Source organism: Tiliqua scincoides, chromosome 3 (assembly GCF_035046505.1).
Source record: "Tiliqua scincoides isolate rTilSci1 chromosome 3, rTilSci1.hap2, whole genome shotgun sequence".
Classification (NCBI taxonomy): Eukaryota; Metazoa; Chordata; class Lepidosauria; order Squamata; family Scincidae; genus Tiliqua; species Tiliqua scincoides.
The window spans coordinates 222075826-222101702 of NC_089823.1; the positions used below are offsets into that span (position 1 = coordinate 222075826).

General features: G+C 44.5%; 1 protein-coding gene across 1 annotated transcript in view; it reads right to left on the reverse strand.

Annotated features, from left to right (window-relative positions):
- The window catches only part of SI (sucrase-isomaltase), a 159359-nt gene extending 137477 nt beyond the window's left edge, over positions 1-21882 (reverse strand). The window contains exons 1-7 of the mRNA XM_066621541.1: positions 21765-21882; positions 18674-18747; positions 13884-14004; positions 12834-12943; positions 6899-7050; positions 3090-3261; positions 1349-1448 (exon numbers count right to left, since the gene is read on the reverse strand). Coding sequence (XP_066477638.1) covers positions 1349-1448; positions 3090-3261; positions 6899-7050; positions 12834-12943; positions 13884-14004; positions 18674-18747; positions 21765-21882 — 847 coding nt within the window. The remainder of the gene's footprint in view (positions 1-1348; positions 1449-3089; positions 3262-6898; positions 7051-12833; positions 12944-13883; positions 14005-18673; positions 18748-21764) is intronic.
- Positions 21883-25877: the final 3995 nt, after the last annotated feature.

Sequence of the window (25877 nt, forward strand, 5' to 3'; positions counted from 1 at the left end):
AAAACAGGGAGTGATTTCCATGGAGAGGTAAGATTCAGGCTAGGGAAGACCTGAATCCTATTGAAACAGCTTAACGGCTTAGCTGGAAAGTTGCAATACTTTTATGCTCAATTGCCTATTAGCCAGCATTCACTTTCAGTTCTGCAGCAATTTTGAATGATTTTTTATTCCAATCAACATGCTAACAAAGACGATGGAAAGGGAGTATTATTTTCAAAGCATGTAAACCCATACTTTCCCACTATAAGAATGAGCATGATCAGGTCACAGATTTATTTGCTTCCTCTTTCCTTTTTTTCAACTTATGAAAGGAGAAGTGTTTATGAAAGGTTTACTTCAGTTTTAAGTAAACCACAGTTCTGTATTATGTACAAAACCACTCAAACCACAATTAGTAAACAAACCAGAGTTTGAAACCATGGTTTCATTCAGGGTCAATTCACCTATATGTGATTTGAACTATAAAACAGTCCTCTAGGTTCATAGATCAGTGGTTCTCAAACTGGTGGGTCGTGATGGGGCAGGAGAAGGGGAGAGGCAGGAAAGTGATCCCCAGGACCTTGTCCCTAAGGGGTGAAGGGTTGTGCTTTCTCTTACTTTTAAGTAGGTAGGGCTGCTAGAGGCTGCAGGAAGTGTGGGGAGCCCTGCACAGCCCTCTGCAGTGCTTCCCAAGGTTTGGAACCTTCAGTAAAATTGGGCACAAAGCACTTTCATTTTGCAGGAAGTGCTTTGTTCCCACATTTACTGAATGTTGCAAGCCTTGGGAAGCGTTGTGGAAGGCTGCGCAGGTCTGGAGCAGGTAAACCAATGGGGAAAATAGGGAGGGTGGGGGAGAGGGCAGAACGGGGAGACTACAGGGCAGGGTGGGTGAATCAGGCCCAGGAAGTGAGCAGGTTCAGCAGCAGTGGTGCCCATGGAATCCCAACCCCCTTCTTGGGTTTTATCTACCTGTATAGATTAACTTGAACTTGCACCAGCTATCTTTAGCTATCTCTAAAGAAGTCAAGCAACACTTCTAAAAAATTAGGGTTACAAAATGGGGGGGGGGGATTTTTTACAATATCATAGGCATCATACAATAGCTGCCCTGTGAAATTCACATATAACCACAATCCATATAACATTCTCTATTACTAAGAAAAAGAAATCAATATCTTTTCAGCTAGAATACACTTCAGGAGATGCCAGGAGAATGTGATCTCCTCTCAACAAATGCATTCACTGTGTGAAAGTTATCTTGACCTTCCACAAAAACTGAGCACTAAAGTGCATTTATAGCACCAAGACACAATTGCAAAAGCCACAAGAAAGCCAGCTGCAAAACCAGATCATCGTCGTACTTCCTTACCCATGGCATTGCTGTTCATAAAGAGAACCCCAAAGGAGTGTCCACTGCTATCTTCTAGGCACAAGAAGAAAGCCTGAGCCCCATACAAGTTGTTCATATCCTTCGGAAAAAAAAGAAGCACAAATCAAAACAGGTAAGCTCATACGCATGCCAGGTGTCTTCAAAACCTCTCAGAAGATGCAGCATGAAAGTCCTTCTAGCACCTGCCCAACATAAATCAAAGAAACGAAAGCACAACAAATGAATTCTAGGGAAGTGCTCCAGCCTGTTGCTCTGTTCTCCAAACATTCTTTTCTTCTCAAGAGTAAAGAACATGAAAGGAAACCCCTATGATGCAGAAGACACCCTACTGAATTCTCGTATCTCAGTCTCTAATTTAGGGAAATGCAGAAAGCTCCTGAAAAAAGTTAATTTATTTTTATATAAGCCTGTTTGGAATCCCACGGAAACATTTCTCATAGGTAAACTCCTGAAATTTGCTTTGAATTTTAATACAATACAATACAGGTATTTCTATACCGCCTTTCTATGTCCTCAGATTTCTCCTCGGACTTTATTCAAGGCGGTTTATGTGGGCAGGCAATTTAAATCCCCGTAGGGATTTTTACAATTTGAAAGGTTCTATCTTTCAAGAAACCACAACAGTCAGATGTTTCTGTCTTGATCTGGCCGCACATTCTGGCCTCCATCCTCCCACGCTCAGAGCAGATGGAATAACTCGGCTCAGCTTGTCAGCTGCTTCAAGGTCGCACGGTGCCAGTGGCTTCGAACCGGCGACCTTTGGATGTTATCTTCAGGCAAATGGAGGCTCAACCCTCTAGACCAGACCTCCTGCCCCCCAATCCTAAGCCCAATCCTAAACCTCCCATGGCTGGTAAAGTGAAACTTTTTTTAGTCTCATAAAGCTAGGTGGGTCCTAGTAGACTGTCATTTAAAAAAGTGGGTCCTGGTGCTAAAAATTTTGGGAACCACTGAGCTAGGAAATATGGCATTAAATCAAATCAGAAGGATGGCAGCACTTCCTGAACATTTAATGAAGGAAATTCCAAACCCCAAATGTGCTCCCCCCTTATGGTATAGTCCTACTTAACATAGATTTGGGTGCCTTCTTTAATAAGTCAAATTATAAGAAACCTTAGTGTCCACTTCTTAACTGGGTGCTATGAGCATGCATCACAGTATTCCTGAATACAAAAGCTTTTATTTTATTTAGGGCACAATCCTAACCAGGTCTACTCAGAAGTAAGTTATAGTTTGTTCAATGGGACTTACTCTCAGGAAAGTGTGGTTAGGACTGCAGCCTAACTCAATGGCAAGTCAGCATTGAGGAATGTATGCTCTTGGAAAGGCCATTTTCATATAGACCTTATTTTTGTGCACAACATCATAGAGTCTGGTGAGATCCAAGCTCTAAATCAAGTGACACTGGCCGTGATAAGTACACAATGACATGCTTGAATGAGGCCTGGCAGTTTATTAATAACATATAGATGTACGGCTCCAGACAGAAAATCATACAAGGTCTTCAATCCTCTTGAAATCTTGAGGAAGGGCTCCAGACAAAATATTTCAGAGTTCCTGATAGAATCTTCCTTTTTCCTTTCATCGGTAAATATTGAGAATATAGCCATCACATCAAATGGCCCAAATATTCAGAGGAAAGCTTTGATCAGCATTATTATTATGAGTTGCTCATACAGGAAGAAATAGAGGAGCATTTCAAATATATTCAATCACATACCCCAATAGGAGCAGCATCCCGGGTAAAGATGGGCCACGTTTTCCAGAAAAAATCATGGCGGTACTGTTTATGGACATGTTCTCCCACGCCGTAAAGATTCCAGCTGGGCACTTTGATAGACAGTTGCAAGAACTGGTCAGAGTACACTAAGGGTCCTACAGTGGTATCAAACCTGTTTAACAGTGACAAGATGTTAGGATAGCTCATCATAGAAACCATTTCATTAGCAAGTCTGTATGCATCATATTAAGCCTCTTGACATCTGTATAACCTTATTCAGAAAATGTGTGGATCCCATCTAGGCAACACTTGAGGGGCCAAGGAGCCTGTCTTTCTACTTCTTTTGAACACCCAAAGGACCAATTCAAATGCACATCATTGACTTATGGCCCAATCTTATAGGGCTGCTCCACTGATGAAACATGCATTCTGGCAATGCAATGGGCTTTATGGCCCTTGTAAAAGGTGGCATGGCATGAAATGCCACTGCTACAAGATGTAAGTGGCCACACCCATGGGATGGTGGCCCCTACAGAAGCCCTGGCACCAGGAAGTTGGTGCAGGGGGTTGTAATGGAAGATCAGAAGATCATCAGGTGGATGTTGTGGTGTTGACAGTGATCCCATGTTTTGACAGCTGTTTGATAGCTCTGGGAAGGGAAGGGCTGGCTCCACAGCTGTAATCAATCAAGGCCAATGGAGACCTGGTTGGACACCTGAGCTTCATTTGACCTTGATGGGACTTTGAATGAGCTAAGGAGGTAGCTCACAGCTGAGCTGCATTTGCACTTAATGGGACACAAAGGATAAAAAACAGCTTCAGAAGGACCAAGGAGCCAGGAATGGGATGCTGACCCAGAGGGAACCAAACCAAGAGGGCTACCTGATCCAGACCTACAGGAGAAGGGGACTGCCAGGACTCTGCTGGAGGACGCAGAAGACTGGGAAGACTGGAGTGTGCTTTGGAGACCGGATTGGACTTGAATTGGAGGCTTCAGACCTTTACCCACTGAGTTAAGTGGAGTTTTGGGGAGGGAAAGCCTCTGGACAAGAGGACTTGCAGGGAGTGTCTGTGTTCATAGCAATACATTTGGGTAGTTGCTATAGATAAGGAGTTCTGTGTTCATTCCTTTGCACACCACAGCGGTTGTTCTAGAGATAGAGGGTGTTAATTAGCCAAAAAGCGGGCATTAGAAGGGAGTTGAGATATTTGGATGGGACAGGGGTTGCTGGTGGGTAGTGGGTGGGAGGAGTAGGGAGGGAAGGTGAGGAACAGAGACTAGGACAGGGAGCATGGTGTGTCAAGGCTGGGAAGGGGGAAAACCATGGTGGCAGCACCATGGGTACCCTATCCCCCTTTCCTGACCTTAATCCACCTACCTATGTCCACTCAGACTTGCACCAGATCTGAGTAGACCCACTGAGGCAGTTGAAGGATGCCAAGGTTAAGGAGGCAAATGTTTCCTTATCTTGAGGAACACAAAACTCCCCCACAGCATGCAGCATACACCTCATTGGCACAGCTGCAGCGGTGAGGAAAGGTTGGATCAGACTGTTAGTAACCCCTGGTAGCGCTATAACAACACCTCAAATAACACCTGCTATAATCACATTTACATTGGACAGAATGTGCCCCCCCCCCACATACACACATGAAAACTGACACAGTTTTGAAAAGTACAATAGAAACATGTGTATATCAAACTCTCTCTGTCTTTTGTGGCCGTTTTTGATATGGGGATGATATTTACAGGCAGAGAAATGCACCCCACATGAAACGTCAGATCCCCACTTATAGCAGATCAATTGTGCATCTTGAATCAGCCCTAGGGTTCACATAATAATACCATACACTCACAGTCAGGTCTGCAGAACACATAGGTGAGGGTTAGCACTGGATGAATGCTTGTGCAGACCATGGGGATAGGATCTACGCTAACAACCCAATTTACACTAGCACAGTGTTCCACTGGCAATGAAGGCTAGAACCTCCTCACGTGCACTGGGGGATAGCTGACCAACAGGAGAGGCTGGAGGGGTGGGGGAAAGCAGAATGTGGGTGGTGAGAGCCTAAACTGGGCAAGGATGGGGCACGCTGGTTCATATCCCCTTCATGGGCAGCCTCCTCTCCCCCTTTCTCTCCTTGGACTTGCTCAAACAAAACCACTGGTACAGGTCCAAGGACACCCATGGAGGAGCCAGTGGCTTACAGAGTTGTAAGGGCATTTAATTCTCCTTTTTCCTCCAAAGCCTCCTGATCCCCCTCACTGGAAACAGTGTGCCTGTTTCTGGTGTGGGTGCACCAGCGGAGGGGAGGATAGAATTCTTCTGTGAATGACACATCCATCCATCCCTTACAAAACCAGCTCATTCATACAGAATTTTAGATGACAATAGTTCTAGCTATTCATACAGTGTGTCTATAAAAAAACAAGGAATCTGATGTCACAAGCCTTTAAAAAGTTTCAGTTCTAGTGGGAGAGGGAATGCTTTAGCGAAAGCTAGAGGCAAACAATCGTTTTTAGGAAAGCCAAACATGGTTTGAGCAAGATCCCACATACATGCAGGTGTGTGGGTGGGTTGTTTGTTTGTTTCGCACCACAAAAACCTGCCAAACCCCTTTACAAAAAAAACCCAACACATTAGTATCTCTGTCACCAAGACTGTTCTTTGTTTCAAACCACTTTCAACTCTCTGGGAAAAAAAAAAATTCGTATAAAAGATTACACTAAAAAAGGATATTGTTAAAGTTAAAAAAATCTCAACTGCCTTCTAAACTGGATGAAATCTCTCAGCGCTAGTTAACACCTCTTGAGAATAAGACAACGGCACATTTGCAACTACAGCTATTGTCCCTGTGAATTCGTCATTCGGTTACATAATCTATTCCCTGCTTTTGCTCGCTGCACAAAGCAGGTGTCCATGCCTGCCTCCAAAATAGAGAGGTTGTTTCAGCGTCATCAGTTTGAATTCTGCAGCTCACTGGGTGTTGGTTGTTTTATCTCTCATCAGCCACACTGAAATCAGCTCCAAAATCAGAAGAACTTAGTAATGAATCATCTTTGGTGTGTCACCTCAAGAGTGACCTGAAAAGGGAACAGTTGCATCTCCCCCCTCCTCCACCACACACACCTCTATCTAGAACAGCCAGTTTCAACCACTGTGCCATGGCACATCGGTGCGCCATGAGTGGTCTACAGGTATGCCACAAGAATTTGGGGGATGTGAGCCTCCCACTGGCAACATGGTGTGCCTTGTCAACTGTCAAAAACCTGACGGTGTGTCTTGACAATTTTAGTGCCTTGTCAGCGCGTCATGAGAAAAAAAATTGAAAATCACTGATCTAGAACATCGAGTATGGGGGAACTGGTTCATGCCAGCATATAGCTAGAACTGAGGAAATGCAAAATTACCCCAGATGGTACATTCATTTCACATTAGGATGCAGGTATCTCTTGTTGGTCAGTTCCAGTGACATCATGGGAGATAATTAGCACACACTTCCCTTGTTCCTGGGCAATTTTTAGATAATTTTTAATGTACTGGGACCATTCTGGTGGCATTGTGTTCCTCTTGGCCTGCCCGTTGAAGTGAGCTGAGGCAATTCACCTACTCGCAAGTAAATGTGCACATGCGGCTCAGTTTCACTTTCCGTAGGGTTCAGTACATTTTCCTTGTTCGCTACCACCTTGTCAGTTTCAGTTTTGTGACCCACCAACAATCAGGTTGCGACCCACCGGTGGATCCCAACCCACAGTTTGGGAAACACTGGTCTACATTGTTTTCTATCATAACTCAGAAATGACTTACAGAACTTTGTTATTGCTGATCCTGATTACGCGGATGCCAAATGGATTCGTACTGACTTCGACCTTGTAGTTTAAATTGGATACTCCAGGCCCATTAAAAGGTTTGATATTCTGATGTGGAACTTCATATCTATTCTTGTTAGAATCTGTAATCTACATAAATGAAGCAGTTAGAACAAAGTTAATAGAGACCCCAAAGTTCACCTCTCTAATACCAGCATTCCCTCATCTCAATATATTTCTGAATCAATGGTATACATGCTACAAGCCTAATGAATATAATTAATTGTGTTAGACTGCTGTAGAGTTCAACACGGCATTCATTAGCCAACCCTCTGCAGCTGTAGTTAATGAATCCATGCAAATTTTCTGATTTCCTGAGTGGTCTCCAGATTCATTCATTAAAAGCATATTTTTATCAATTAATCCTATTATTTTAAATTGAAAGGAAATAATTGTTTTTCCTGACCAAGGCATTTTCACTAAAAGGTCTTCATGAGGTGTAGTTTAAATTATATGCAGCACAATTCAGCAAAGTCTGTTCATTCTCCTCACCCTCCTTCTTCACACCTAAACCACACTCCCATCAAATAGCCAAAGACCAGGATACATATGTCTAATTTCCATTTTGTTGTTTGAGGCACACACACAATCCACTCTGAGGCTGTCCTGTGCAGGTTCATTACTATGCTCTGGATCTAAGCAACACCTGAATTCCATTGCAGGTTGATAAGCAGCTATGATCAGGCCCCAGGATCAGGATGGGATTGGCAGAGCTGGCATGGACCATAACCAAACTCCCTTCCCAGGCCTGATCCACCTGCATGGATCCATTCAGACTTGCACCAAAAATATCATTGACACAGGTCCATGTTGACCTATTGTGGCTGCTGGGGTTTACCCAGAGGCAAGGGAACAAATGTTGCCTAACCTCAAGGAGACCTCCAGCAGCCCAAAATCTCATGTGGAATGCAGTGTAGTCTGCATTTGCGCTGCTACATCACTGCATGGGGATTTACACTGGATTGGTTTGCCTCTGTGCACATGTCACCTACTTCACCTTTGTAGTGTCTCCTCATAACCTCCTCTTCTCTCTGTTCATTCCCTTTTCCAGCCCCCCCTCTCCTCAAATCCTTTCCCCTTTCCTCTTCCCTTGGCCTTGATGCCTTTTCAGATTGCAGCTGCTTCTTTTCTAGGCTTCCATTTTCTATTTTGCCTTCCCTTAGTTCTTTGACAGGTTTTTCCACTTATGTGATTGGAGCAGATAAACCTATGGTGGCAGTGTTCTAGTGGTTATTTTTAGGGATGGGAAAATCCAGTAGGGCTTGACTCAAGTCGAGTCTAGAGTCACTGCCCCCTATGATTTGACTCAAAAAAGAGACATAACAGGGGCACTTTCCGAGTCACCTAATCACCCCTTCGCAACTCTAAAGGACTCTATTCCCCCCCCCTTAAAAAGCCCACTGTGGGGAAAAAGGGGCTGCTGCCGTGTGTGTGTGTGTGTGTGTGTGTGTGTGTGTGTGTGTGTGTGTGTGAGAGAGAGAGAGAGAGAGAGAGAGAGAGAGGGAGAGTTTACTTTAAGGACTCCCCTGCTGTGCCCGTCCCATCTGTAAAGAGGGCAGAGGGGGTGGGAGGGACTCTGAGAGAGCTGGGACAGAAGTGGCAAGAGGGAGGAGAGTCATGCCCAGCAGCTGCAAGGCTTACCAGGACAACCCAATCCTTGGCAGCTCTACTCAGAAGTAGTCCCACTGTAGCTGGTCATTCAATGAGGTTCCCTCCTTCCAAGTAACAACGGAGCTTATAGCAGCCACGCCATGAGATTGGCAAGTGTGATTGCTACAGACTGCCTCCCTCCCCCTCCCTGAGCTTCTCCAGCCAATAGTAAGGCAAGAACCCCCTTCCTCCTCCCATGTTCAATGGTCATCTGTTCCTGAAGCTCTACTCTCCCCTGCTTTCCCCAGATTTCACCCCTATCAGAGAATCTTTTGCCTTCTCACACTCTATGATAGGGGTCTCCATACTGTGACCCAGGGGCTATACCTGACCCACCACAAGATTTTATCCTCAGCAACTTATCTTGTTTTGTCAGAGCATTTGCTAATAATGTTTGACATTTTTACTCATTATATATCATGTCTCTGTTTAAGCAGGGCATTATTTCTTTTTAATTGTCACATTTCTCTTTTGTTCTGAATCATATCATGCTGATTACAAAAAGACCCAAGCAAAACTTATTCATTCATTTAAATTTCATTCATTCATTTATAAAACTGTGTTGTTGTTTTTCAGCCTGCGAAAATGTACAAAATATACAATGTGGCTATGATGCGGTCCTCATACTGAAAAGTTTGGAGACCCTGCTTTATGACATCACAGAAGTCTAGTCAATCACTGCTAGAGGCTTTATCATCACCACAGAATACAGAATTTCATAGCACTTTACAGATGCGCCAAAATGTTAAAAGCTAAAACTTATGTCACATTTTAACTGCCAAATGCCAAATTTGGGGGGGGGGGAATGATAAGGGCATATTCATGTAAGTTATCATGACCATACTGGGGTTGATGTCAGACTGAATCCTCCTGAGTATCATGCTTCCACAGCACTCCAAAAAGTATTGTAAGAATAATCCACAGAAAGACAGATATTGAAGAGTATTTTACATGAAGATATACTTCAACAGGAGCTGCCAGATTTATATCAAAATACAGTTGGCATGTTGGTTCACAGCCACTATCACATTTCCCAATAGATTTCAAGTATTCATTTCAAAAGCTGTCACTGAAAGTCACATCTGATAAGCTTGCCTAGTTTTAAGTTCAAAATGCACACTCTAAACCAGGGGTGAACAAAGTTTTTGGCAGGAGGGCCACATCATCTCTCTGACACTGTGTTGGGGGCAGGGGAAAAAAATTAATTTAAAATTAAAATTTGAATAAATTTACATAAGTTTACATAAATGAATATATTAAAGATGAATTTATATGAATGAATGAAGGTCTTGCAATAGCTGAATGCCTATAAAAGGCCTTGCACAAAGCAAGGCTGGCCTTTCCTTTGCTGCCGCTACTGCATCACAGACATGAAACAGCAAGCAGTGGAGGAAGCCCTCATCCCACAGCTCATGCGAGAGGTCAAACAGTCGCCCTCATCCTGAGAGCAGTTGCATCGGGCCAGTGAGGGCTCCAACAAATCTACAGAGGGCCAGAGGTTCACTGGGGGCTCCCTGAGGGCCGCATTGAGAGGCCTAGAGGGCCGCATGTGGCCCCAGGGCCGGGGTTTGGGCACCCCTGCTCTAAACTGGGCTTTCAACCTTTCTTCCTTCAGGGATCCTCTTTTCCAGAAGTCATGTCGGCTGAAGAACCTCTAACCATCTGCTAAGTAACTCCTGCAGCCCGCATAGCATTGGAAGTGTGTTCTACAGTGCTGTGTCAGTTCAGATGGAACACTGGTCACAGGCCCTTTGAGCCCTGTTGTTGACCCACATGAACAGAATACATTTTCTAGAAAGTACTGCTATGGCTGCATATTGCAGAGGAAGACTAGTAACAAAAAGCAAGATGACTGGCAGGAAAGTTTGGGCATTTTTAATGGTCATTTCAGTAGGGGAACTCTAGCTTCTAAGGAACCCCAAGGTCCCCTAGAACACTCTGAAAATCAGTGCCCTAGACCAGGGGTACCCAAATCCCAACCCAGGGGCCCTTTATGGCCCTCAGAGACCCCCAATCCAGCCCACAGGGAGCCTCCAGTTTCCAATGAGCCTCTGGCCCTCCAGAGACTTGCTGGAACCCGTACTGGCCCTACGTGACTACTGTCAGAGCAAGGGCCAACTGTTTGACCTCTCACGCGGGCTGAAGGCACCCTCGGTTGCTTGCTGTTTACGGCTGTGAAACAGCAGAGGCAGCAAAGGAAAGGACGGCCTTGTTTTGCGCAAGTCTTTTATAGGCCTTGAGCTATTGCAAGACCTTCATTCATTGATATAAGTTCCATCTCCAATATATTCATTTTTGTAAATTTATGTAAATTTATTCAAATTTTAAAAGTAAATTAATTTTTCCCCGGCCTCCAGCACAGTGTCAGAGAGATGATGTGGCCATTCTGCCAAAAAGTGGACACCCCTGCCTTAGACTATCAATCTATCAGCCACGACTACAAAAAAAGCATTGGCTGAAATCTGACACACAGTCATTCTCCTAGAATCCCACTGAAGTTCAATGGATTGAAGTAGCCTGACACTATACGGGACATTAGTATTGGTATGAATGAATGAATGAATGAGTTATTTGCAGAGGGCAAAGGAACACATCAAATTAAAGCAGACAAAGAGTTAGCCTTCTTGATAGCTTTTCAGTATGAAATGTCTGTAGCAAAAGAAGCTTTAGGCTGCAATCCTAACCACACTTTCCTGAGAGTAAGCCCCATTGAACACAATAGGACTTACTTCTGAGTAGACCTGGCTAGGATTGTGCCCTTAATTTCACTGATTTATTTTTCTAGTCACACAACTCAGGCTGTCTCCACTTTATAGACAATCCTTATCCTATCCATTGGAATTAAAAAGCACACCATGGAACTATTCCATTATCCATATATTTCAGATGGATTCAGGGCAAAACCCACTGATCACAAAGCAAATTCAAAGGAGATGATCCCTTCACTAAGGCATTAAACCTACCAAACTCGATAGGTTGGCCAACCGCGCATACAGGATTTCCTATGAATCAAATGCATGATCTGCAGTAGCAGTGTTGAGGAAAATGGGAATTTTGAGTTGTCTGTCACAGGAACCAGAACCAAGCATTAGTGGACATGTCCTCCTGAACTCTTCATTAAATAATGGTAGGTTTTCACAACAGACCCCAACACTTTTCTTCTTACTGAATGAAACTGACTTTTTAAAAAGGGTACTCTGAGCTTGCTGCCTTTGGAAAAGGAGGAAGATAATGTTACATCCGATGGCATAGTAGTAAATTTTAAATTGAAGGAGCAGGAGGAGAGGTTTGCTATGGGAAGACAACTTTAAGCTTCAGAAGTCAGTGATCTTTCAAAACTTTCATGTTACCAACCCAATCAAGCAGCTGTTATGCTTCCTTACTTCCCCTTCCTCTCCACATACTCAGAGATGTGCTCACTGTTGTTTATCTATGCACACATGGTTTCAATAATGACAAAGCCAGGCCCAGAGGGAAAACTGTGTAATGAAAAGTGGTTGCTTCCACATATCGTAGGGAAAGAAGGAGGGGTACTTTGTATGAAAATCTGCTCTCAAGTGTTTTAGAATCAGAATCTGACAGCCAGGGTTGCATAGTGGTTCAGGAGCTGGACTTAGACCTGGAAGATGCCGGTTCAAATCCTCGCTTAGTCATGAAGCTTCCTGGGTGATTTCAATCTTGTCACCATTTCTCAGTCTCACCTCCCTACAGGGTTGTTGTGAGGACAACAGGAAGGGAGGCACTATGTACACCACCCTGAGCTCCTTGGTGGAAGGGCAGTATAAAAATGTGAATGAATGAATGAATGAATGAAATCTACATAGCATGTAGGTATATAATCTCAAAGAAGGTATTACCAAGTGTGCCAATCTATTATTGTGCCAAGGTATTACCTTGTGTGCCAAGGTATTACCAAGATACCAATCTCAAAGAAGGTATTACCAACTGTACAAGTGTGCCACAGAAAATGCCCCATTGCAGTCTATCCACTGCTGTCAGGAATTCACAGCAAGCCGAACTTGTTAGTATGCTAATCCAACGCATCTCCTGAATATGCCATAACTTTTTCACCTAATACACTTACATGTATATTTGCCTTTACTTGTATCCTCTTGTCTGCATCAATAAATCTTATTCTTTCTAACAAATAGTGCAGACTGGCTTTTTTTGGCTACTTTTTCATCCCACCAGGTAAAGACCAGTGCTTTAAGAATCAATCTCACCTTGAATCGAAAGCGGTTTTCTGTCTGATACTCTGCAGTGAAGAGAAGCTTTTCAATATCATTCCCAAACAGGGATGGTGCAGGAAGCCTTACTAGTGTAGCTTCAAATCCTTTAAAAGAAAAGAAAAAAAAACATATATCTTCTATTATTGCTTATAATATGTGTAGCACAGGGTCACTGAATAAGCAGCCTTTGAGTTGTTCCCTGTTCCTGTAACAGAGACAAAAGAAGGATACGGGAGCAAAGAGCACTCGCACAATAGAACTTGCTGGTAGGTACTCCCATTACCTTCTCAAAAGAATCCTTGGGCAAAACTAGCTGCTGATTATGGCTGTAGCACAGTTATGTTCAGAAGACCATACCAAGAGCCCTACTACATGAGCCCAAAGGCATACCTTTTCAACCTTGACAGCTTGAGGCCAGAGCATCCGAGAGACCTCCTTTTTCCATATAATCCGACCTGTCCATCATTGAGGTCACCCGAGAGGGCTCTTTTAGCCATGCTGCCATTGATGGAAGTGAAGGGGATGGTGGCAAGGACTAGGGCTTTCTCAATAGTGGCGCCTTGATTTTGGAATTCCTTTCCCCTGGAATTAAGAATGCCTCCCTCCTTGGCAGTGGAATCACTGGAGTTTGTGTCACCCAATGTAGGAGGCCAGTGCATCATCCCCATGATGGACCTCCTCCCATGCAGTAGGTGGGGCAATGCCCTGACCTCTGGGTATGGTGATGCACCATTGCCCTGCCCAGCTGGTTTTTTGGCTACAACTTTTGATAGAATAGAGGTGTTTCAACATGGTTTGTTCAGCTGCATTCTGCATGGAAATACACATTGAATGAGATATAAGGCATTATTCGTAAATATCAAGATTTTAGACATTTCAGGCAGTAGCGGTATCAACCCCCATGCGTGTCACCTGGTGCAGCACACCCCCCCGTAGCGATGCCACTACTCCTCGGAGGGCTTCCAAGGGAGCCCCAAGACCTTCAGTTTAGAATAGCCTTAGAGTATGATTATTATTATGTTCCTGGATATATCTTCTGTTTACCTTTGCTTGTAGTTTTCTGGCTATCTTCAACTTTGTACCCATGACTACTAGAAAAGTAGCACCAGGGTATGTATGTTTCATTTTGGGGATCCCAGCAGCAACCACGAAGTATGCATAGTGACTGTAACGTAAATAAGAAAAGTGAAATTACTTCAGTAATCTGGAAATCCATTTCTGGGCACTAAACAGGCTAGCATTACCAGGTTATTATCTTGATATTAATGGCAGGAAGCTGTGAGACAGTCAGTTTCCCAAGGTTATCTTGCAAGTTTACGGCTAAGATTTAGAGCAGATGATTCACTGACTCACCATTTGCACTTTTATCACTATGGTGCATTAGCACATATAAAACCTTTTGCATGAAGCTAACAGTGTTCTGAGATTGTGGAATTATGGTTTGAGTCATGTGTTCTGTCGATGTTCAGAGCTGTAATGAATGGACAACACTCTTCTCAAGAAGAATGGGGTGGGATAAAACTTTGTTATCACAGATTTTTTTTAAAATCAATTTCTGTTTATTCCCTGCAATCTGTTTAGATTTTGTTCAAAATCTGTTCAAAAATATCTTTGATTTCTGTTTTTCCAAGCAATTATTTAGTAGAACTTCAATTCTAAATACAGGTATATACACCAGAACTTGAAGTAGCTGCAAAACTATTGTAGTTTCAAGTTCATGGACGTGGATATGGAACTCAATTTCCTGGATTATCGGTGGTGCACACATCACGCACCGCCGCTTTTGCCCCCACCCCCGCTGAAGGCGCAGACGCAGGGCTTCTTCCTGCCCATTGGCTGGGGGGGGAGGGGGAAGTGTGGCCACCAATTCCCGCCAAGCCGCCCGCCATTTGGGCACTTGCGGCAAAATCCTGCCCCCCCCCGGCCCTGCAGTCTGATGGCTGGCTGGTCACCCAAGAGGGGGCCACGCAGGAATTTTTTGCCTCTACCAAAATTGACTGGCTCGGTAGTGGTTTTTTTGCCTACCCCAGACTGGAATGGGGTGTGTGGTTTAAATATGTCAGGTTGGTCACTTGAGGCAGGCATCCTGCAGGCTGGGGCAGGTAGGAAGAACTTGGTGTCCATTGTAGGGAGCAAGGCTAGGGAAAAACAGGCCTGCTCATGCTGGCTTTCCTGGTTGGATGAGGCAGGTCAGTTAGGCCTTGGCCAAGCACAGGGGTTCCCATGTGGGGGATCCCACGGGACACTGTTGCTTAGCCCCCCAACCCCTTTATGGGGTGGCGATGAGAGATTTGACAGGGGGTTCCCCATCAGGCCTGGAGCCTAATGGTTCGCCCGTACCCTTGGGGGACGCAGACAGGCAGCTCTGTTTCCCCCAGTAGAGCCTGCATGATTTCTAGGTTGTTCTGATCCGTGCTGCAGTTTGTTGTTAAATAGATAATAAAGTGGCCCATTCTTCCATAGGAACTGTTTCTGTGTCTTTGTTGTGGGGTGTGGGGTAAATAATCTCAGCAGTATCAGGTTGCTGGAGGTCCTGAGGCAATCCTTGCACTGCCCAACAATTTTATCAGCAGCAGCAGGTGACAGCTTCAGGTGACCCCTACTCCATGATGATGCAAGAACCTCTGGGAAACACTGTAGATGGGGTGCCAAGGGCAGGATTGGCCTGAATCTCTGTCAATTCACACCACACTACCATTGCCACCATACTGACAGGTACAAGGGTCAGCCTAGCCAAGTGGGTCCTGAGACTGGAATTAACCATAGGCCAATTTCTGACTTGGTCAACCCCTGACAATCTCAGTGCTAGGTCAATTTCAATATAAAGTGCATGAAAGCCACATGCATTTAAATGTGCACAGAATAAATCTGCTCTCATCTTAAGGCCTGATCCTATTTCATGATCCACTGTTGTAAAAGTAACCCAGTGACGGTACATGCAGCTGCTGGCGGAGATGCCAGAGGCTCTGTGTGAGTGCCAGAATCACCCAGACATTCTACTTATGCATGTAAAGTGTCAGAGGAGTCAGTTCATGGGTGGTTTGGGGTGGGGAGTGGGCTGAACTAGGTGGGTGGCTCAAGGATGGAAGGGAAAGAATCTTGGTAGCAGCCATGCATGTCAGATCCTATCCTCTACCTGGAATTGTCCCTTTCCTCTCCTCAGCTTTACCACCAAAGTAGCTGGTGTGAGTCTGAGAAGAACCACTGGAGATCAGCTGGAAGGTAAGATACTTTTACTTATCCTCGCAGGCCATTTGACACCCCCTTAGCATGCAGCACATGCTCCGTTGGCGCAGTTGCACACTATAGACCGGCAGGGGATGGGATTGGGCCATTAGTGATATTTGGGGGAAATGTATAGACCTGCACATTAATAGCAACCTGCTTTTAAATTTGTGTTGAGAACTTGAGGCATGCCTCATGAACACCCCACCGCCTGACAATCAACTCAAATGACAGAGACACAGACTCTGTTCTATTGTACAGCTTGCATAAAAAAACAACACACAGTGCACACTTCTCTTTGAACTTCTGATTGGGAACAAAATAGCCCTTATCAAAAGCAAAGAGCTGACAGTAGTCAATGTTCCTTATTAGTCATAAGCAGAGACACCAAATTATGCCAATAATTATCCTCGTTGAAAAGGATAAGGAAGGGGAAAGGTTGACGCCTGACGATAGCTAATGTCACCTATAACCGCATCAATCATTAATGAAGGCCAGTACTCTGGAGGGCTGAAGAAAACTGTACTCAGAGCTTAAATAATAACCCCTCAAGAATTTTCACCTGCATAAATAAATGATAGCTAGAGCTGACTGTGTTCAATTTCCCCCAACAGAACAAAGGTGAGTGGAGATTCTCAAGTTCAAGACTAGGCGAAAAGCAACCTTAACCACGTGAGTCAGTGAAGCTGAACTTTTTGGATTTAGTCCATCTACGTTTCATACACACAGCAATGGTTCTCTCCCTAGAGTGCAGTGATTGCTAGAAGCATCTATATAGGGTTGATGTAACCTGCAATGATGTATTAGGTGGGTTTTGGCTGGGTTTCAGGTATACTGATTGTAAACTAACTGGAGTTTCTTCGGAGAAAGATGGGGTATCACTTTTTAATCAAATAGAATATAGATATGCACCAATGTGACTTTGAGATAGTAAAATGCCCATAGGAATATGGCAATTTGTAGTTCAGTAGATAATTTAGGTAACTGACACCCAAATCCAAACCAACTTTCCCGCAGTGACACAGCTGTGCCAATGGGGTGTCTGCTGCATCCTGCAGTTGGGTGGCAGTTACAGAGGCCTCCTCAAGGTAAGGGAATGTTTGTTCCCTTACCTTGGAGCTGCTTTGCCTTTACCTTGGTGCTGGAAAGTTGGTTAGGATGGCGCCCTGAGATTTACATGTGTGTACTAACAGCCCAATCTTATACAGCATATTATAGCATGTAGCCGTGCCAATGAAGCAGGGGTCAGAAAGCCTGCAGAAGGTAAGTAAAATTGCTTACCTTGTGATAGGCTGGCCAATCATCTATGAATCTCCTCAGATCTGCACCAATCATTTTGCTGGCGCAAGTCTGAGAAGAGTCAGGGGTGTGCAAAATGGGGAATAAGATCCAGCATAAGTCGCTGCACAGTTACCCCCCCCCCCCAGTCCTATCCCTCCCCACTGATATGTGCAGAACTTGGGCTCAGTTGACTGCTGTAACTTGGCCTGGCTGGATCGTAGCTGTGCCTTTCATGAGCCAACAGACAGCCTGTCTGAGTTTATCTGAGCCAATAGTAAGAAGTTTTGTCTGAGCCAATAGGCTCACTTGCTGAGTACCTTGTAACAAGCTCTTAAGAGTTGGGGGAGGCCAAGGCAGGAGAAAAGGCTGCAGTACCACTGGAGGAAAGCTAGAGGGCTGCCGTGTACAGAGCCACTGAGGCTATAAAAGGGGCTACACCAGCACAGAGAGCTCAAAGAGCTGGCAAGAGGAGCTGCAGGATGAGAGACCACCAGGGAAGAGCTGCTGTGAGGAGCTTTGGGGAGCATCTGCAGAGAAGGAGCTGGAAGCAAGATGCAGAGACCTCCAGGAAGGGAAGCTGCGGGGAGCGAGCTGGGAGAGACCAAGCTGCAGAGTGGAGCTGAAACCTGAGCTCTGAGGGAGAGCTGAAGACAGAGATGCTGGAAGGAGCCCTGAGAGAGCCTCTTGCTGGAGCTGAGAACCAGAGGGGAACATCCGTCAAGCCTCCAGCCTTTGGCCTGCCTCGAGTCCTGCTGCCTCATGCCTGCCTGCCTGGGGTCCTGTCTCAATTGGGGTAATTCAAAACAAGGCCTTTCATTGTTTGGTTCAGGTTCCATTCCTCCTAATAAAAGCCTTAAACTTAAGCTTGGTGTCAGTGGTCTCTTTTGATCATGTACAACAACACCTACTAACTACCACCCCCACAGCAGTCTACCTGCCCCGACACCATCTGGGGTCTGCAGTCTCACTTTGTGGCAGTGGTGTCAAATGGCCTGGCAGTGGCACTATCTCCATGCCAAGGCAGGGTCGTTAACGCCTCCCTGACTGCTTTAGCAACAAAAAGAAGCCTTCCCTTCACTCCCAACATCTCCTCAAGGGGAGAGAAATGGATTTAATGGCAACATAAGTTTTTCCCATACAGTTGTAGTCCCAGTGACAAAGGGAGACTAAGCCCTTCCTTCCTTTCCAAAGTGATAGTTTTGGGGAGAGATTCCTCCCATGAATGACTCTATTTCACCCCTTTAGCTTTATTTCCTGAAGTTCTCTTACTTAGAGAGCACTAAACAGCATATGTTCATTTTTTAAAAACCATATAATATCGTTCATACCTTTGTGGCTGTTTGATCTGGAATGCAATCTATTCTATCGGATATTTGTACCACTGGGCAAGTTGGTGAAAAGTCTGCAAAGAATCAATCAATTGATCGTATTAGCCAAAGATCACAGCATACAATTTAAAAAATTACAAAAAAAATATTAAAAATTTTACACACTAAGAAGAATGGATTCCAAAAGCAACAATATATCAATTCATTGAAGCTTTTTAGCAAAATTAAAATGACTCCTGTACCGCTGTTGTGAAATAATGCTGTATACAGAACATATTTTAACAAAAAGCAGTTGATGATGTAGAACTAACTTCAGCTAAATTTTGCTGGGTTGGCATATCACCAATTCTTTAACAGACATAAGCTCAAAAACAGGGTTTTTCAAATCTAGCTGCAACACAGTGCTGGGTTGCAAGCCCATGTGTGGTGGGTTACAAGCTGGTCCCTCCTGTCTGCCCCGGGAACATTTGGATCCAAATCGGAGCCATTCTCAAACGGGATGCCAGCACAGCAATGCTGCTAGCTGCAAAGACTTACCAGGAGGGCACAGAAGCCTTTTCCGGGTCATGCCAGGCTAGCAACCCACTTTATTGGCTTCTGTGGGCCTCAGAATGGCCTGCATAAGTGTCCAGAAACAACTTCCAGTTTTTGGAGGCAACTCCTGGTTTGCATCAAGACAAGGTGGGTAAAAGTATGAGAAACTTTGGGAACCCCTGCTCCAGAGCAGGAGTCTCCAAACCCCAGCCTGGGGGCTAGATGCGGCCCACAGTGAGCCTCTATCCAGCCCGAAGCCAGCCTCTTGTTCCTTGAAAGCCCCTGGCCTGCTTTGCCAAACATGACTGGAACTATGCTCTGGTTGTGTCTAGAGGGGTTCTAAGGGCCAGAGAGGTTGATTGAATGAGCCCATTCATTCATTTATTCACACATCTAAGTTTCATCTCTAATTTATTTATATAAATTTTATATTTAATTTTTTTTTCAGCCCTCAAAACCATGCCAGACATTTGATGCGGCCCTCTGGCAAAAAGTTTGGAGACTCCTGCTCTAGAGAAACAGTCAACATGCATAATCAAAATGGCACATTCACTACATGCATTAGGGTGTTTATCTAAAGGCCCTTCTGTAGAAAGGGAGCAAAGTAGGCTGCCTTCTGCTGGGTCAGATCTTCAGTCTGTCTAGGTCCCAAGACACAGATTGACAGTTGCTCCTCAAAGTTGCAGACAGACATCTTCCCAGCGCTACCAGCAACTGAATCTGGGAGCTTCGGCATGCAAGTGCTCTTCCACTTCCAAAGTGCTCTTCCAAAATAAACATTTTGACAATCTGCACAACGCTAGAGAACTTCACTTCTAACGGATCAAGCAAAACCAGATTGCACCATGCCTGCCTAAATGATAAACACATTCAGAATGGAAAGAATTAGAATGTATGTTATCATGGACACTTCTTCCTGTTACTTTTACCCTCCTGAAGATTTTTTCATGATGTCCAGGGCAGTAAGGGGTGTAGAAAATGAATATTTATGTCCTTCTCTTGATGGAAGGAATCAAAGATGGAATATTATGTGCATTTATGCACTGCATTGAAAATGATAGAAATATTATAAAAAGGAAACGAATGAATGAAGTAATGAATTAATTAATTAATTAATGTCAAGGAATCACAAGGATTTGTTAATACATAACTTTCATCTCTTCCTGCTCAATAATACACAATTTAGTAAACATTCTGCTCTCCTCTTTTTGCTCCTAAACTGATAGCTAAAAGTATTACCTGTACTAAACAGACAATCCCACAGACTATTTTTAAGGCAGTTGTACAATAAGTAAGTTTGCTTTTTTTTCTCTCATGTATTTGGATTGTGCTACCATGATCTCATCTAAGACACATTTTATCAAAAATAGCTCTGTTTTGCTCTGAGATTAGCAGTCTGTTTCACAGCACAGGCAAATTACTTGTATGTAAGCCAGTTTACTTAGTACAATGATACTTTATAATGAATTCAATTTGCATGCTTCCCATTGCCATGTTGTTTTTTTTCTTTCTGCCCATGTGAATAAAGCATTTGTAGAACTGGAGAAAAAAATGAAGATTGAAAGAGACAGGCCATGATCCTGTCAAAACTGCACTCTTTTAATAGGGTTGGCTTCCAGAGTTGGTCAGGAGGGCCCACAACAATAAGAATATCCACCTGGTCAGGCCAACCTCTGCACACTTAATGGTAATGTTAGTGGCAGCACATAATATGTCATCAGGGTAAATGGAGAGTGACAGATGGATCCCAGTGGAGGACTTTGTTTGAGGGAATGTTTCTACTCTTAGATACATCTGCCTTAGATACAAAAGGTTCCAGGTTCAATCTTCAGCTAGGGCAGAGAAAACCTTGGAGAGTTGCTGCTGACCAGCATTGACAACAATGAGCCGGATGAACCAATGGTCTAACTCAGCATTTCCCAAGCTGTGGGTCACAACTCACAAGTGGGTAGCAACTCCATGTGCACTGGGCCACAACACAATGGTCCCTGTAGTACCACCATGCCTTATTGGGAGCCCCCCAAGGACACAACCAGGTCACACAGTGCCCACAACCCACTCAACTGTAACCTCCGTGAGCCCCAGATGCCCACTGAAGCAAACAGAAGTGACTTCCTGTTTCTGGGCGCAACTTTCGGTTTGCTTCTGCAAACTGAAAGTTGCTTCCAGTTGCTTCTGGGGCCCATGGAAGCCCAAGGAGTGGGTTGCGGGCCTGGCGCGACCTGGTCACTCATAGAAGATCTCAGTGGTTACTTACAAAAGTGAGAATTTCTGCTTTCCAGTATGGTACATTCATTGAACTAGCCACTGAGATCTTCTGTGACTCCTCCACTATTACACTGTTTCCACATTTCATTCATAAGAATACCATACGTGCAAGTAAGCACATTCTATTAACATCTGAAGTGGCTATAAGTATGTTATTGTCTAATATCACACAGAAGACATTCTGCAGAATAGAGCCTTCACATATTGTGAGTAACCTCATAGTTCTCCCACATGCAATATTTTTCCCCAGTTTTGACTGCCTCAAATCCATAGATTTATGAACTCTTACCTTTGAAACCAGAATGGCCTGTTGCTAAGAGTCCTATTAAGGCACAAGCTACAATTGTCAGCAAAAGAAAGAGAGTGATAAGGGAAATTTCTAATCCTGTGAATTTCTTCTTTCCCATCTAGAAAGAGAAAAAGACAATCAGTAAGATGTTCAAGGAAGGTGTAAATGAAACATCTAGCAAGCATTTGCATTAACAGCATGTATTCTTTGATCAAAGAAGTTAAAATTTAACTACACCATTGCCTGTGCACTTCCACCCCAATAAATGTGCCAGGTAAATTGCTTGGAATACAAATTGGGCCACATTTTATTGAAAGAAGGTCAAACACATAAATAAACCTGCAGCGGCCCTGCTTCAAACTCCTCCCCTTTAGAGCAGGCATCAAATCAAACCTATCAGGCATTCTCTCCTTGACTTAAAGCCGTAGGCAGCCTTTTAAGTGGCAGCCTCGGCTTCTGTACGCTAATCCCAAGGGGTTGAGGAAGCTGGATTGTACTGCCTCCCTCAACTCAGAAAGGCTTTGAGGTTGATTTTGAAGTCCAAACCTGAAGGATCACTAGCCAACCTCCCTAAACCAGGAAGCCTCTAGGACAGTGGTTCCCACACATCTAGCGCTGGGACCCACTTTTTAGAATGAGAATCTGTCAGGACCCACTGGAAGTGATGTCATGACCCAAAGTGACATAATCAAGCAGGAAAATTTTTAACAATCCTAGGCTGCAATCCTACCCATACTTATCCAGGAGTAAATCCCATTGACTATCATTGTTAAAAGAATATACATAGTAGCTTGTTAAAAGTACAGGTCTGTAGCATTTCCACAAAAGCAGTCACATACCATGGTAGCATCAAATCTAATATATTAAAAATAAAATATTGAAATGAATGGGGACCCACCTGAAATTGGCTCGTGACCCAGCTAGTGGGTCCCGACCCACAGTTTGAGAAACACTGCTCTAGGAGTTGGTACAGCTTCACTCATGTCAGCTTAGTACAGAAGGCACACAAAAATCCCTACCCCTGCTCTGTAGTCTGCAGCAAACCTGCAAGCAGCACGCCAGCCAAAAAAACAGCTGCAAGTTCCCCCAAGAAAGTGCCAATAGGGTACAGGATTCTTCCTACCCTTGCCTACTGTGATGGGGGGGGGGGTGAATCAGGGAGAACTCTGCACAAAATGGTGGTGGCAGAGTGGCGTTTTCCAATCCATGGAACCATGAAACTGATACTTACCAATTTTACAGGAGCAGTAACGCTGATATTGATAATGATACTGTAGAACATTTACAGCACCATGCTATATGTTTATTCAGAAGTAAATTCTAGGATGTCCAACACACTCACTCCCACATATGTGTGTATAGCAGAGGTTCTCAAACTTTGAGGGAGCTTTACTTCCTCAGTAAGTTCTTGCAGGGGAGGGGCTAGGGCAGTGACATGATCCCCAGGATCATGTCGCTAAAGGGGGGCGAGGGGGGTGCTTTGCACTCACGTTATGTAGGCAGGGCTGCAGCAGGCTGCAGGAGGTGTAGGACGCCCTGCGCAGCCCTGTACAGTGTACCCCAAGGCTTGGGACATTCGATAAAAGTGGGTGCAAAGCACCTCTTGCAAAACGGAAGTGCTTTGCGCCTGCTTTTAGCAAACGTTCCAAGCCTTGGGGAGTGCTGTGCAGGGCTGCGTAGGGCTCCCCGCACCTCCTGCAGCCTGCTGCAGCCCTGCCTTCTAAAAGTTAGTGACAAGCACCCCCCTCGCCCCCCCTTAGCAACATGATCCTGGGGATTGCGTCACTGCCTCCCTCTTCCCTTAAAGGGAAGGGGGAAGCGTTACACTAACTGGTGGGTCGTGACCCACCAGTTTCAGAATCACTAGTGTATAGAATCACAGTCTTTGGCACCTTAGGTTTTATGTATGTTTTATTGTGCATGTTCAGTCTTGTTGTAAAGAGCCTTGAGCACCAGGCTTACAGCCTGGGGAAAAGCTGTATAGAAATCTTCTATATAAACCAGGGGTGCCCAAACCCTGGGGCCACTTACAGCCCTCGAGGACTCCCAATCTGGCCTGCGGGGAGCCCTCAGTCTCCAATGAGTCTCTGGTCCTCCAGAGACTTGCTGGAGCCCACGCTGGCCTGACACAACTGCTCTCAGCGTGATGGCCGACCTCTTGTGGGATGAGGGCTCCTCCACTGCTTGCTGTTTCACGTCTGTGATACAGCAGTGGCAGCAAAGAAAAGGTCAGCCTTGCTTTGTGAAAGGCCGGCCTTGCTTTGTGCAAGGCCTTTTATAGACCTTGAGCTATTGCAAAACCTTCATTCATTCATATAAGTTCCATCTCTAATATAGTCATTTATGTAAATTTATTCAAATTTTGAAAGGTAAATTAATTCTTTTTTTCCCCCAGCCCCCGACTTAGTGTCAGAGAGATGATGTGGCCCTCCTGTCAAAAAGTTTGGACACCCCTGATATAAACAAGCAAACAAAAATGTATTTCCTGGACTGAAACCCCTGAACGGTTGGAGATGAAAACACTCCTAAAGTTGTTTTCCCTGTTTTGATAGTTCCACTCAATATCCCAGTCAGGTTCTTGAAATATATACAGGCCCAATCGATGATGCTTATTTGGAATGGGAAACCCACAAGAATCCAGATTAAAACACAGTACAGATTTGATCTCTTAGCTTGTCATTTGCAAGAAATATACATGCCAGCTGCTCATCTTGGCTGAAATCCCCAGGGAGGCAGCATGTTTAGTAAAGCTAGGAATGGTGCCCATCTTTGACAAAACGCTTACTGTTGAAGTGTTAGGACTCCACAGCCAACTGCTCAATCTTGTGTGAAGAACAACATGGTACCGTTAATGTTTAACTGTAACTCGCAATAACACTCATTAAAACTATTCTCCAGCATTCAGATCAATAATCCAGTGGTAAGGTTTGCATTTGTCATTGGGGTAACAGCAGTGCAGTTGATTCTATGTAGACTGAAATTCAATGTAACAATCTTTTGGTAGTTTGCAGAGGACTATAAAGGATCATGCATTTCGGTTAACAAACTGTAGTAACGATTGTTAAAATGTATTTTTTTTTAATGGTACTAAGAGTTCAGATATCAATCTAATGGAGTAAAACAATAAACAGGCCTTAATCATAGGTAGCAATTTCAGTGGTGTAGCTAGAGGGGGTGCAAAGCACTACGTTTTGCATGGTGCCTCACAGTGGCATGTAAGCGGCCCTTCCCTTCAGAGCCATTCTGGGCCACTACAGCAAAATGGAGGAGACGCTTCTGTTTTGCTCTAGCGACCCAGAATGGCTCTGAAGGGGACAGGGAAGCAGTAGCGGACTTGCCATTAACTGAAAGATGCAATTGCCCTGGGCGCGGAGCCCCGCTCACCTCTAGGACCACACAAAAGCCTTAATGAGACTCCCAACATGGTCAGCAAACCGGAAGCACAGTTTAAGACTGCGGGGAAGCCTCAGACGGCTTCCCCAGTTCATCCTGGAGTTGCACATGACTCTGTTTTGTTGCGGTGAGTGGGGGGGGGGAAGATTCGCCTGTGGGAGGGGCAGTAGCAGCTTGCAGGGGTGCTGTTGCAGACCTTTTCCCAGCACAGGGCTGGGAAAGTCTGCCACTGCAGAGTGGGGTCACTTGCACACGGCGGTGAGGCGCTGTGCAAAATGGAGTGGTTTGCACCCCCTCTAGCTACACTACTGAGCAATCCTATGCTTACTTTCCTGTAAATAAGCCCTACTGAACAGTAGTACTCACTTCTGAGAAAACATGCATAGGAGGTTTGTTAAAAGACTGTTAAAATTTAAATATTGTAGCTTAACATAGAAGTTGACCTTACCGTACTTTTTAGACATGCTCATTTCTTTCAGCTAGTTTGGCACAAATACAGCCAAATCCTACGCATGTGTATTCAGAAGTAAGTCCTATTATAATCATTGGGGCTTACTCCCAGGTAAGTGTGGATCGACTTGCAGCCTTACAGCCCAATCCTATGCATGTCTACTCAGAAGTAAGCCCCATTAGAGTCAATGGGGCTTACTCCCAGGTAAGTGCAGATAGGATTGGGCTGTTAGTGGACTGACAGCCAAATGGGCTAACAAAAGCAAGTGA